Source organism: Meriones unguiculatus, chromosome 14, assembly GCF_030254825.1.
Source record: "Meriones unguiculatus strain TT.TT164.6M chromosome 14, Bangor_MerUng_6.1, whole genome shotgun sequence".
Taxonomy (NCBI): domain Eukaryota; kingdom Metazoa; phylum Chordata; class Mammalia; order Rodentia; family Muridae; genus Meriones; species Meriones unguiculatus.
The window spans coordinates 19,644,988-19,659,291 of NC_083361.1; the positions used below are offsets into that span (position 1 = coordinate 19,644,988).

At 48.6% G+C, this 14,304-nt stretch overlaps 1 protein-coding gene across 1 annotated transcript in view; it reads right to left on the reverse strand.

Moving 5' to 3' along the window:
• The window catches only part of Vwa3a (von Willebrand factor A domain containing 3A), a 53,405-nt gene extending 39,711 nt beyond the window's left edge, over positions 1 to 13,694 (reverse strand). The window contains exons 1-2 of the mRNA XM_021635692.2: positions 13,573 to 13,694; positions 3,971 to 4,079 (exon numbers count right to left, since the gene is read on the reverse strand). Coding sequence (XP_021491367.2) covers positions 3,971 to 4,079; positions 13,573 to 13,580 — 117 coding nt within the window. The 5' untranslated portion in view covers positions 13,581 to 13,694. The remainder of the gene's footprint in view (positions 1 to 3,970; positions 4,080 to 13,572) is intronic.
• Between the last annotated feature and the right edge of the window lie 610 nt (positions 13,695 to 14,304).

Genomic DNA, 14,304 nt, shown 5'->3' on the forward strand with positions numbered 1-14,304 from the left:
TAGGGCTACACAGAGAAACCCTGTCTCCCAAACCAATGCCCGCAGATACCTTCTTCTGTGGAGTCTCCCTCCAGGGCCCCACCTGCTGAGAGCTTATAGTCAAAGGTTCCGGAGGAGGCCCTCTCTTCCGCATGAATTTCTCTATTTCCCATCCTGTCTACTGCAAACCCAAGTCAAGGGGGCTGCCTCCCTCGTGGTGAGCAAGGTCCGGATACATTTCTGGCTTGTTCTCAGTGAGGTGATCTTGCTTACTCCCAAGAACTTGCTCTTTTCAGGTAAGTTCTGTCCCCTAGCATTCTAAGAGACTCTCAGCAAACACCAGTTGGTCATTCTAGCTCCACCCCAGAGGCCAGAACCAGAGCGGTGGGTTGGTGTTTATGTTTAGAGGACTAAGTTCCTGCTTGTCACAGGACTCAGCTACCACACCTGTGCCTAGTGACATCTGTGTCACCTGCGGGCCTGGCAGTGGAGCTGAAGCTCCATTGTGAGCAGCTGGCCCTGCCTTCCAGAGCCAGCACGTGGACAGCCTTAACAAGACTGAGTCTGCCTTCTGGGATATTTCTGAGCCATTGCTTTGAACTGGCCCCCCCCATCCGTGGTGCTTGGGCTATGATTCGAGTAAAAATATTGTCTTCCCTCAGCTTGCACTCTAGTGTGGACAGATGGACACCAATATGCAGGGGAGTGTCAGAAAGGATCATTTATAACAAAAAAGGAGAAAAAGTGGCTAGGAAACTACCAGGGTGCTTTGGGAGGCTGCCTATCTGAGTATCAGTCAGGGAAGACCTCTGAGCCAGGCCAGGAGGGCTGGCTCAGCAAAGGAGGCCCATTCCAGGTGGAGCCATGGAGGGATGGAGGGGCTGACTTACGTGAAGATGAAAAGGGCAGCCACGTGTGGGAGTGTAGTTGTGGCGGTTTGAGCGAGAATGGCCCCCTAGGCTCATACGTTTGAATATTTGGTCCCCAGTTGGTGAACTGTTCCGGAAGGATTAGGGGGTGTGGCCTTGGAGGAGGAGGTGTGTCACTGAGGGTGAACTTTGAAGTTTCCAAAGCCCATGACATCCTAGTTGACTCTCTCTCTCTGTGCCATGTGGTGTCTGTGGTCTCCTGATGTGAGCTTCGGTACCATGCCTGCCTGCCTGCTGTCATGCTGCCTCCCACCCCCCGTGTGGGTCATGAACTAACCCTCTGACCGTCAGCAAACCCACAAGGAAATGCTTTCTTTCAGAAGTTGCCTTGGTCATGGTGCTTTGTCAGGGCAATGGAAAAGTACCTAAGATGCCCCACAGGTGTGCAAGGTAGGTCAGGCAAGAGCGTCCTGTGCTAGCTACAGCTGCTGCCGTCTGTGTGCTCCAGAAGGGTCTTGAACATAGATGGAGCCGGACCATAACTCGCTTCACCTGATCTCAGGTGAAAGGCCGAGGAGCGATTGTTTACTGAGGCTCTAGAATCCAGCTCAGCCCTAGTGTGAGACCCACAGACTCACAGACACAGATGCCTACGTACATAGTCTGTCTTTGGGCTTGCCTCTATCAGGTTTTCCCTGCAGTGGGCAAGGCACTGACTGGAGGCTGAAAGCCGTCTGCTGCAGCGAATGAGCCGCCGTGCAGAGGGCAGAGGACAGAGGACACAGGACACGGGAGGAAAGCCTGGAGGGGCTCAGCACGGTGTCTCAGCTTCCTCGCAGGCAGTGCCCCCCTCTCCTCTCCGGGGGCAATGTGAAGCTAGGGCACAGAGCGCCAGCCCGGATCCCTCTGCACCTACAGCTCTCAGCAACGGCACCTACAGCTCTCAGCAACGGCTCGGCCACCCCGACTTGCTGGCCCGCAGAGGGTTGTCCTAAAACAAAGGTGCCGAGAAGAAAAGGCTGCTAACGCTGCAGCTCCTGTGGCCCACCTTGCATTTTTTTGCCCAAGACCGGTTCTGTCTGGTTTCAAAAGGAGATTAGCAAGAGCTCAGGATGTGTGAACACGCGCTCCTAATGACTGCAAATACTATGCTAAGCACTTTCCATGTAGTAGTTATGTAACCCCATGAGACCGCTGCTTTCCTGACAAGGGAGCTGGGGCACAGAGAACTTCAGTCATTTGCCCAAGGTCACACAGCTAATGATGGCGATGGAGCTAGGACTCAGGGGAAAGCTTTATCAAGTCAAGCTCGTGTCCGAAACACTACATGGCTTCCATGAATGAGCACAGACCGCATGAGAAACGTTCTTGCTATGTGATTCAGGGTTAAGAACGTCCCTCCCGCCTTTGAGAGCCTCAGGCCAGAGAGCACAGCCTCCCGCCTACGCTTCCGGAAACAAGGCTGTGCACCCTGAGACCACTAGGTGGCGCTGTTCTCTTCCAGGACGCCTTGTGCCTCACACTGATCATGCACCCTTTCCTCCACCCCCCCCCCCCCACTCATCTGGCACTTGAAGCGGTCTGTCATGCTTCAGGCTGTGGCTTTTGCTCTGCAGACATCTGAAAGTTCATTCCTACATCTGTCATTGTGACTGAGGCCCAGCTGTTCTTCTGCTAAAGTGGGTACTTTTAATTTTTTTAATTATGTGTGTGTGTGTGTGTGTGTATATATATATATATATATATAAATATATATATGTGTGTGTGTGTGTAGCTTCCCATACAATATTACTATTTGTATATAAATTAAAATTTTAAATAAATTATATATAAACATAATATTTATATATTGCATGGAAATTTATATATATCTATACACACACATAAATATGTGTATACATACACACAACATATTCTTCTAGATCCGGTCTCTGTGTAGCGCTGGCTGTCTTGGAACTCACGCTGTAGACCAGGCTGGACTTGAACTCACAGAGATCTGCCTGCCTCTGCCTCCTGAGTGTGGGACTAAAGGCATGCACCACCATGCCCAGCTCGTACATTTAGGTCGTGCTTTTTCCCTCTCCCAACTCCTCCCAGATCTCTTCCCCCAACTTTATGCTCTGTTCTCTTTAAACACCCTCTCTGACACTCCCCACAAAAACAATCAAAACAGGCAAACACGAAATCATTAAGACAAAAAATGCCCAAATAAAACAAAAATTCTACAACCCCCCCCCCAAAAAAAGAAAAAAGCCCAGTAAGTTTCTTTTGTGTTGGCCAACTACTCCTAGGCATGGGGCCTGCCCTAGCATGCACTGATATGCCCAGGAACACTCCACTGGAGAAAACTGATTTTCCCTTTGACTGTGGGTGTTAAGGACAGTAGCTGCTTGGCTGCGGGACCTTGTTGTGTAAAATGGACACTTTACAGAACACTAAGCTCAGCGTTGGACAACCAGAACTCTCACTGCCCTGAGAGGGCCAGCAAGAGGCCCGTCTGTAACCGGTAAAGGTGCACCAGGCCCTTTCCACGCCTGGGAAGTCAACTGGGTGATCTGATGGGAAATCGGATGGAGGAAAGGCCCACGTCATTGGTAACTGACGTCACGGAATGGTTTCTTCCTAAAACTATCTGTTTCCTCATTTCTTTCTTTCTTTCTTTCTTTCTTTAAAAAAAAAAAAAAACAAAAAAAAAAAACAGGGTCTTTTGTGTCCCAGGCTGGCTTTAAACTCACTATGTGGCAAGAGCTGAGGTTGGATTTCAGATGCTCCTGCCTCCACCTCCAGAGTGCTGGGGTTATAGGTCTGTGCCTCCACACCTTGCTTCCTTGTTTCTGTTTAACTAAATTTGTTGTCCCATAAATGCCCGGACTTGAGAGGAATAGTGGACCGTTTTTCTGGCTGTTTACTTGCTGGTATCTATAAGGCTGGATTTCCTTTGGCTGGTATGGAATTCCTATTCTACTGTGGATTTCCTGGAGCGGGTGGCCAGCTGCCTTGAACTTACAACTTGTAGGAATGATTTGTAAGCATCACTGGCGGGGGTGGAGGGTGGGAGGGACAGGGATGGAAATGGGATGAAGGGAAGATGGGGTGGAGGAGGGGAGGACTATGGCTGTTACCAGTAAATCCTTGGTCTGGCTAACATGTGTAACCAGAAATCCATCCTGAGCATTCATAGCCTTCTGGTTCAGTTGCTTCTGTGGATCTCTGTCAGTGTGTCTGTCCATGCTACAAAACAAAGTGATTTGATCAGCACCCAGCCCGTGTCATCTCTCCACCATGAGTGCCTCTAACTCCCCACTCCACATCGCCTCTCCCCCCGCTCCCCCCCTTCTGCTCCTAAGAGGATTCAGGACATTTTTAATTTTGTATGGAAACTGAAAGGATTCCTACAGAGTTTTTGATAAAAGTCTGGTTTGTGAGATTTATTTTTCCTTGCAGTTTAGGTAGATCTCAAAAGCCCCATTCTATGTAAGGCGTTGCAATGACCATTTATCTGGTCTCTGTTCAAGGCTCATTCCCCCTCAATTCTCATGAGCAAACTCTCGCTGCTATTTTCATCTGGAAAACCAGAAGATCACATTTACCAGGGATTTTCTAGAAACAAATAACCCTGACTATGGAAGGTATGGCTCCTTTGAGTCATAATCATGAAATCACCTAAACCTTCCTCTCCTGACCACTGCAAGAATGTAGATGTTTACACAATAGTTTTTCTGCATTTGTCCAGCTCAGCTCCAGTGCACCGAACACTCGTCCAGCACCTTCTGGCTGAAAGGCTCCACACTCCATGAGGGCATCGCAGTCAACAAGATGGCAAGTGCTCCCTTGGCACTTTTTCTTTCTAAGACAGGGTAGTTCTGTAGCCCTGACGATTCTAGAACTCGCTATATAGACCTGGCTGGCCTCAAAGTCAGAGATCTGCCTCTGCCTCCTGAATTCTGGGATTAAAGCCACCATGGCCAGCTAGCCTTGGTACTTTGGGTATTTGGATGAGAATTTCTGTTGTGGGGCTGCGCTGTGCCCTGAAGGCTATTCGATGGCATCTTTGGCTTCTATCGGTCAGTTGCACCTTGTTTCCTTCAGTTTGATAACCCTGTGTGCCCTAGACATGCCTTCTGGCAGTCCCCAGTTGTTCCAGTTGAGAATCGCTGAGATAGATATTGCCATTGCTCTCGCAGAGTTTCTATTCATTTAAAGACTTATGTACATGCGTGTTTTCCTGCATATATGTAGTAAACTGCATGCATGTCTGGAGCCCACTGAGGCCCAGACCCCCTGGAACTATAGAATTATGGATGATCATAGGCTGCCATGTGGGTGCTGGGAACTGAGCCCAGGTGCTTGGCTAGAGCCACAAGTGTTCTTGACCTCTGAGCCATCTCTCCAGCCCTCCAGAGCTTCTATTCTTGATGAGTGCTATTAAAAAGTTATCGGTGGGTTGATGAGCTGGCGTCAGGGTTGAAGGCACGTGCTGCCAAGACTGACAATCAGAGCTGGATTTTCAGAACCTATGTGGGAGGAGAGTAAAGGCTCCTGAAAGCTGACCTCCACACGCATGTCGCATTGGTACTCACACATGCATGCAAATGCGCGCACACACACACAAACACACAAATACTAAAAAAGCCTTAATAGTTACAGAGAGGGAGGTCAAAAGAGAAGAAGGAGGGATGAGGGACAAACACCAAGATTACCAACATTGTTTGATAAAGTCTCAAAGAATCAAATTATTTTATATTTGCTTAAGATCATACACAATATATACCTCTATGTGTGTGTGTGTGTGTGTGTGTGTGGTGTAGCTTAAAGGAAGTCACTTGGGTTGACAATGCTCCCCTCAAGAACCACACGCTAACAAAACCCCAGAACTAGGTATGAGAAACCTCCTATTGAATGGTTGGTTATGGTAGTCCAAGTTACTCCCCAAACAATAGAGATTATTGACACAGCCCTTGGTTGCCTCTCAGGGGTTGAGGGTGAGGCCTTAGTGATGAAGACCCAGCACACACAGGACACGAGACTCGAATGATTCAACCTTGACTGACCTGATAGCCTCTTTCTGACAACCTAGCTTCTGTGTTTCTGGAAAATACTGTACAAGTTGCCAAGGGAGGGAAGCCGCTAAACAGTTCTGCTCAGGTACAACACCTGTGGCCATGCTGGCAAGCAATGGCCAGCATGGAGAGATGTCTGCAAAAGTACAGTAAATAGCACTCATGTGTAATGGGACTGATGGCCCACTCAACAGGAGGGATATCAGGCCTGGTGCTGGAAACCTCGCTGGCTTCCTGGGGCGAGTGAGGTAACGGACCTTAGGACCTTAAAAAAGAATCTAAGACTGCCATAGATACTAGCAAAGTACACTGCTCTAATTTCGCACCGTGTTCTAAATCTCATCCTTCTACCCACAGATGGGTGAGGTTCCCACCCTTACCAAAGAAGCTTTCCTTTACCGCAGGTGGAGACCCACACAGGAGACTGGATACAATGCAGAGATGAGTCATGGGGCTTCCAGCCCCCAGTGGTTCAATCCCCGTCACAGCTCCTGCACCTAAAGCTCAGGGGACACTGTGGAAGAGGTGGTGGACAGATTTTCAGAGTGGGAGTACCAGGGAGTCGGCTATGAAGGTCTCCCCTAGAAACGGCTGCATAGACAAGGGCCGAACAATGGCCATAGCAATGGACACGTTAACACAAAGGAGGGAGGATTCTGAGAGGTCACCACCACTCCATAAAGAACTACAGGAAACTAATGTCTGCCTGAAGAATGAGAATTAGCCTCCAGTGTAGAGGAGTCGACCCTGAGACCGTAGACACACACGAAAATGAACTTAGCAGTTGTATTTATATATTTGTGTATACACACACACACACACACACACACACATCAATAATACAAGAAAAAGAGGCCATCAGCCTGATGGGGGCATGAGGAGAGTTGGAGGGATGGTGTAGTGGGAGTCGGGGTTTCTTTAAAAACTCGGTTATGTCATGTAAACATGTTTTTGTCCTAATCCCAGGTGTGGGCGATGGAGCTGTTTTAGATGGTCCAAGCAGCAGACAGTTTGCCTCGTGTGGGCTCTGAGAGGGGCGTGATCTTGGCCAGCTGCAGATAGTTTAGTCGAGGGGACTCAGAGAGGGAATAATAGCCAGAGCCTAGAGAGGGGGACTGGGGCTTTGAGGAAGAAAGAGGCGGCTTCTTGCTCCTGGCTGCTGTTGTTGCCGTTTGACGAAAAGTTGGACACATCCTGAAACAAAGATGAAACTTGCCCCAAAGAAAGACATCCCTAAACAGCAGGAAGTAGTCTAAAGAGACAGACGCTGCCCCTTTCCCCTGGCTAGTTTTATGTCAACTTGACATAGCTAAAGTCATTTGAGAGGAGGGAACCTCAATTAAGAAAATGCCTCCGTAAGAACAGGCTATAGGCAAACCGGGAGGCCATTTTCTTAATTAGTGATTCCTGGGGAGGGCCCAGCCCATTATGGGTGATGCCATTCCGGGTCTGGTGGTCCAGGGTTCTGTAGGAAAGCAGGCTGAGCAAACCATGAGGAGCAAGCCAGTAAGCAGCGCCCTCCTGGCCTCTGCATCAGCTGCTGCCTCCAGGTTCCTGCCCTGTTTGAGTGTCTTTCTTGACTTCTTTGGATGATGAACTTTTGACTTGGAAGCTGAATAAATCCTTTCCTCCCCAAGCTGCTTTGGTCATGGTGTTTCGACACAGCAATAGAAACCCTGGCTAAGGCAATGGTTGACAGGTATCTAAGGCTGAGCAAGCAGACCCTTTCTCAGGGAAGTTAAACTTGAGAGTGAGTGACCCAGCGCACACACCTAGACCAGAAAGATGTGGAGGAATGTTATGGATGGGTGTAGCAGCTGTCAATAAAGAGCTGATTGGCCAATTAACGGGGCAGAAAAACAGGAAGTGGAAGGCGGGAATTTCTGGTAGGGAGATAGGAACTCTGGAAAGGGAAGAGAAAGAGCGGTTTCACGAGGAGTCGCAAGGAAGACAAGACGTTTGTGGACAGTGAGAGGATAGTTATGTGGCTGGGTTAGTTTAGTGAGATAGTTTAGAGTCTGCCCAGGCCTAAGTTTGGGAAATTTAAAAGGTCTTGGTGCCTTTATTTTTATAGTTTAAAGGCAGCCCTGGGGCTTAGGGTTTTTGTTGTTGTTTTTCCTTCACCAGTAGATACAGCCCGACACCAACAGAAAGACGCGAGTAGGAAAAGTGGGCAGATGGCTATTTCCTCGCACAATTTCCGTGGAGCCATTCCCAGGCGCGTCTTCACTCTTTGCCTGCTCCTCCCCAGGCTCCTCTTCTCTCTGTGTGCCTTCTAAGTGATGTTCTCCGAGGCTAAGTAGTGCATACCATCCTTGTCGTAGGGTTTCTGTTGCCTTGATACAACACCGTGACCAAAAGCAACTTGGGGAGGAGAAGGTTTATTTCCTCTTACAACCTAGATCACACTCTGTCACTGAGGGAAGTCAGGACAGGAATGCCAGGCAGGGACCTGGAAGCCATGGAGGAACACTGCTCATTTGCTTGCTCCCCAGGGCTTGGTCAGCCTGCTTTCTAATGCTACCCAGGATGGCCTTCCGGGGAGTGGCATCATCCCTGGTCAGCTAGGCCCTCACATCAGTCATCAGTCAAGAAAATGCATGACAGACTTGCCTCCGGGCAGCTTTGAATGGGACATCTTCTCCATTTAGAATTACTCTTTCCAAGTGACTAGTTTGTGTCGTGTTGACGTTAAAAAAACAAAAACTAATTCTCCATTCTTTCTAGGCACTTTAACACATGTTCAGTATTTGAACTATTGTCCACCCTCAATGACTCTCACTTTTAATAGCAAAAACACAGACATCTCATTGTGACTCCAGATCTTGGTATTCTGAAGATCCTCCATCTCCCCACTAACCCCATTCCCAGCCTCCATCTCTTCGTCCCCAAATCACATCCTTGTTAAGAGACTTTGCAAGGCTGACTGGACTGATCAGAACTTTGTGACGGTGGAGGGTTAGAATGGATTTAAAATAAAATTATTTTAGTTTTTTTTTTTTTTTTTCTGTTGAGTTTCCCAGTAGTGTGGCCTTTGGCTGTGCTGCAACTCACTGTTCTGGACCAGGCAGGCCTCGAACTCCCAGAGATTCACCCGCCTCTGCCTCCAAACTGTTGGGATGAAAGGCAGGCACCACCATGTCCAGCTTTGGGCAGTTTTTAGTTCACTTAATTCTTCACAGTGTTTGACCTAACATTCTTTCAACTACCAAGCAAACCCATTGTAACTAAAGAGATTCTTAGCTGATGGACCAGGCTAACTCTATTTTAAGATTAGAAGCCATCTTGTTACAAAGTCAAAATAAGTTCACTTCTCTTCTTTGTAAAAAGTTTGATCATGTCTTGATCCATTTTCTGGAATTTGACTCACTTTCTGGCTCTATCCTGACATTCACCCTGATAAACCAAATAATTCTGAGATATTCTGCCAAGTTCCTATGTAACCAACATCTGAAAATCTCCTAACTCTTGAAACTCCAAGCCTTGCAGTTTGGGGGCTATAAAAAATCCCACTTCTCCTATGTATGGGGCGGACTTCTCAAATCCTGCATTTACAGGTTGTGTACATATAATAAAGCTTGCAATAAATTTGGCTAATGGTCTTTACTCTCATGTGGTGGGATTAACACTAGATTCCACAAACCTAAAAGCCAAGAATATCATCTGATAATAGCTATAGGTTCCCCCACTTAGCTGTAACCTATCCACCTGACGTTCCAATATCATTGGAAAATGCCTTAACTCCAGACTCTTATTCTTTGCTTATGAAAGTTCATAAAAGCGCTTACACACTGGAATGTATTGCTCAAGACAGACTACCTGAATCCTCGTTGCTGGGTTGTGGTCACTTACACTGGCTCAGAATAAGTAATTCCTCACTCCTTTTCAGGCAATGGCTGTATCTTGCTCTCACAGTGTTCTCTGGCTTTGGATATTTCTGCTGGAGATTTTAAACTCGCCTCATCCAAGATGTAACTGTGATGTTCCCATCGACCTGCCTCCTTCCTCTGTTCTCTGGTTTAGAGAAGCCACCGTCTTTGAGCCAAAACCTTCAGTCTGTTCTTGAAGTTTACTCCCGATATCCTCTAATCTCATCAACTCTTAGCTCTCCCAAATGTCTCCATCTACCCTGGTCTCTTTTAGGGCATTTTCTGTCCTCTGCCTCCCTTTCCACAGGTGTTAATAGTATATATAATTACATATAATAATGAGCTTCATTATGACATTTTCATACATGTGTAATGTTTTGATTTTTTTTTTTTGAGACAGGCTTTCACTGTGTAGTGCTGGCTCTCCTGGCACTCACTAGAGAGACCAGGCTGGCTTTGAACTCACAAAGAGACACCCAAGGGCTGGAACTGAAGAGGTAAGCCACCACATCCGGTTACACAATGTGTTTCGGCATTTACCTTCCCCACTTCTGCTCGAAACTGCTGAGCAGTTTTCCCTCCCTCACCAACCCCTTCTTCTGTCCAACCACTCCCATTGGCCTCTTATTTTATTCTACTTTTATTTACAATTCCGATGATTATCCAGTGTGTTCAATCAGTTGCTTATATTTCTGTCATTTTCATCCTTCCCTCCTGCCTCACCAAACTCTAAGACACAGGCTGGGAGCAGCTCAGCAGGGCTGTGCCTTCACCATGAACTCTGTGTGCCTCAGCTTGTGGTGGCTTGTCAGTTCCTTCGGGACCTTTACCTTTTACTCAGGGGTTGCTTGTCTTCGGGGACACCAGGACAAAGTGGTAATGTACCTGGCTTCTCTCAGACCTACTGGAGGCCATCCCTATGGCACAGACTTTGAAAACATTCCAGAACCCCCGAACCCCTACCTCGGCAACCCCCAGTGTCCCCATCCCTTTTCCCTGGGGAGTATTAGCAGTTTGGAGTGAGTTAATAGGCCTGATCTGGTGGATTCTGGGGTGACTTGTGTGGGCAAATGGATGAGGGCTGACTACATAAAGCTAACAATGCAGTATGCTCAGAGAGCGCACTGGACTTTTGGTGTTTCAGCTGAGGATGAGATAAGAATTGTAACTCAGCCACTCTACTGTCCAAAGCAGAAGAAAAAAAAAAAAGACCTTGTGAAAATTCTCTGTAGAATACCAAAAACGACAAATGTAGCAAACTACTGTCCTAGTTTGCTCTCCTATTGTTATGAAAAAACAAACAAACAAACAAACAAACAAAAAACAAAACAAAACACTGATGTGGAGAAATTGGTAGGAGTTGAGAAAGGGGAACCTGTATTTAGATTACATTGCATGAAAAATGAATGTTTAATAAAAGGGAAAATAATTTCTTTTTTCGTATGAACTAAAATACTCCCCACCCCCAAACAAAATACTAACTAAAACCAACTTGGGAAAGGAAAGGGCTTGTTTTAGTTTTACGGGGAAAGTGAAGGCAGGAGCTGAAGCAGAGGCCACAGAGGAAAACTACTTGCTCTCCACGGCTTGTTCAGCCTTTCTTACACAATCCAGGACCACCCGCGCAGAAGTGACACCACCCACAGTGCGCCAGACCCTCCCACGTCAATCATTAATCAAGATAGTGTCCCACGGGGCCCGTCTGATGGAGGCACTTCCTCCGCTGAGGCTCTCTTTCCCCAGGTAACGGGTTTGTACCAGGCACCTTCAGGCACCTCAGTATGGACCGGAAGCAGACATACATCCCGTGTACTTTTGTAGTGTGGCTCTTGGGGGTCCAGAGGGTGCCGATCCTGGGAGGTGGGGGAGGGGGAGGGAGAGGTGAACAGGACACAGCCTTTCCTTCTGGCCTGGGCACAGGCGCAAGCTTGTCTGCCAGCGCCTAACGAAGGAACGGGTGCGCCTCTGCTCTGCCGCACCCTTCCCTGCAGCGTGGGTCAGCGCCTCCCCTCCTCGGTGTTTACCGCCTGCCCTTTCCTCTCCCTGAAGGCACCCGAGGGCAGGAACTTTGCTCACCGCTGGGCTGCCGGGCGTGAAACAATCCCTAGGGCGCAGCAGCCACTCAGCAAGAGTCACTGGATCAATGCAGGGAGGGTGGCACAGCAATAGGGGGGCCGTGGGGAGACAGTGGGGCCTCCCCATTAATCCACAGAGCCTGCGACCCCCTGGGCTCCGGATTCCCCTGCTGTCGGTGCACGTCATGTGCCTGTCCCCTGGCTCTAAATCTTACCACAAGGAGAAAGCCCAAGTACAGGAGAATGCCGGGATGTCCCCAAGGGCCAACTAGCCACTCAAGGTACCTTCTTTGGGAAAATACTTTTAAACTGTGAGGAAGAGAGTTTTTAAAAACGCTCTTCTTGCGGAATTTAGTGGTGCATGCCTCTATCAGCAGAGGTAGGCAGGCATCTGTGAATTTGGGGCTAGCCTGGTGTGCACAGTGAGTTCTAAGACAGCCAGAGCTACACAGCGAGATCCTGTCTTGGACAATAAATAAATTGAAAATGCTGTGCTCCTAACTCATGAGGACCTAGGGCCCCTCTTCTCTCTGAGGGTGGCCTGGCTCTCCCCGCTCTCCTGTCCAGGGCAGGCAGCTGTCTGAAGGTTCCAGGGAGCCTTAGCTTTCATCTTCCAGTCACTGTGACCATCCTCTATCAATGCAGGTATGGAGTTCGGCAAAGGGGGAGCACTGGGGATGCATCGCCCTCCGGGTGGCTCTTGGGACCAGGGGAGAACGTTTAAACTGATCCCGTGGGCGGATTAGCATTTTGGTCAAGGCACATTGTTACTGGAGTTATTAGATAAAAGAGGCTTCAGTCCAGTCGGTTAACATCTGAATCTAGGATGCTTCCAAATATTCATGAAAAAGCCATCTGGAGGGCTTACATTTTTAACACTTATTTATATTTATTTAGCACATGTGTGTGTGTGTGTATGTGCATGTACCACACACGTGTACCTATAGTCAAAGGACAACTTGGAGGAGTTGGTTCCCTCCTTCCATCATGTGGGCTCCAGGAATTAGAGGTAGGTTGTCAGACTGGTGGGGAGTGCCTTCATCGGCTGAGCAATGTCATTGGCTCAGGGCTTGTTGTATTACTGTAGGTTTAAGATTTTATTTTTATTTCATGTGTGTGATCATTTGGCCTGCGTGTTATGTGTATGCATCATGTTTATGCCTGGGGCTGGAGGAGGCCAGAAGAGGGCACTGGATCCCTGGAACTGAAGTCACAGATAGTTGTGAGCTGCCATGTGGGTACTGGGAACTGAGCCTGGGTCCTTTGGAAGAACAGCCAGTGCTCTCACCTGCTGAGCCCTCTCTCCAGTGCTCCCGTGCAGTCCATGTTACCAAACTGAGCCACGTGCACTTTCCCTTACTGCTCTTGCACAGAACCTTACCAAGTTCCTTGGGGCTGAGAGCCAAGGCTTGCCATTCCTTCAGAATCAATTCCTCACTTGCTTCTCCACCTCACCACACCCTTCTCTGCTCCCTGGCAACCCCTGCTCACATACTTTACCATTTGCACCCACAAACACCCGTTACCCCGTCTGTCTGCTAAGAAACCCAGAGTCCTGTGTGCTACTGTTGCTCCACAGTAGAAGCTGTGGAAGTCCTGCTTTCCCTGCACTGCTCCGTATCAAGCTGCCCTGGTATCTGCCACAGAGCCCCAGCACCTAACACACATCTTTCTCACTTGGCCGATGCTCTTCCCACTTGCCAACCCTTGGGAGACTCACCTCTTCATTTATGGGACTTCTTTGTGTCCAGAAGAGGGCACAGCAGGACCTCTCTTGTCCTGGCTCCCACTTTATCTGCTCCAAGCTCCTCCAAATAATTCTACAGTGCAGCTTGCCCGTGAGATAAGTGTTAGCTGGTCTCCAAGGTAACAGACTGCACCACGGCAGCTTGGGGCAGGGAAAGGCAGTGAGCTTTCTCACCCCGGAGAAGAAGGGGCTCCTAGGCTGCTGTAAGCCCCTCTGCCAGGTTAAGCTGCATTTCTGCCCCCCTATAAAGGCGGGGCATGACCTGCTTTTCTACTCTTTGAACCTCTGGGTCAACCCAGTCTATGGTTTAGGCCAGTAGAACCCTGCTGTCTGGTGCCTTCTATTGGTTAGAATGAAGGAAAGACACAAGGGAAGCCCCAGAGCCTTCGTCTTCAGTTCCCCAGAGAACGGGGAACCAGCCCCAGGAGAGGGACCTGGCAGCCTCCACCTGCGTCACGCCCAGCCCCACCTGGAGTCAGCAGGTCCGTGACTCCTCAGAAAGGTGCTACTGAGGTTATTCACTCCAGCGGTTCCCAGGGACTCACGGGAATCACCTATGTTGTCCAATCTCATTTAAAACAATGGCCCAGAACTATGCTACCATGTAGCAACAGGATGCTTTAACAACAGCCCAAGTGATTGTGATGTAACCAGCCCTTGGCACAGTTTCAGACTCCTCTGAATCCTTCTTCAGAGGCTGAGGAA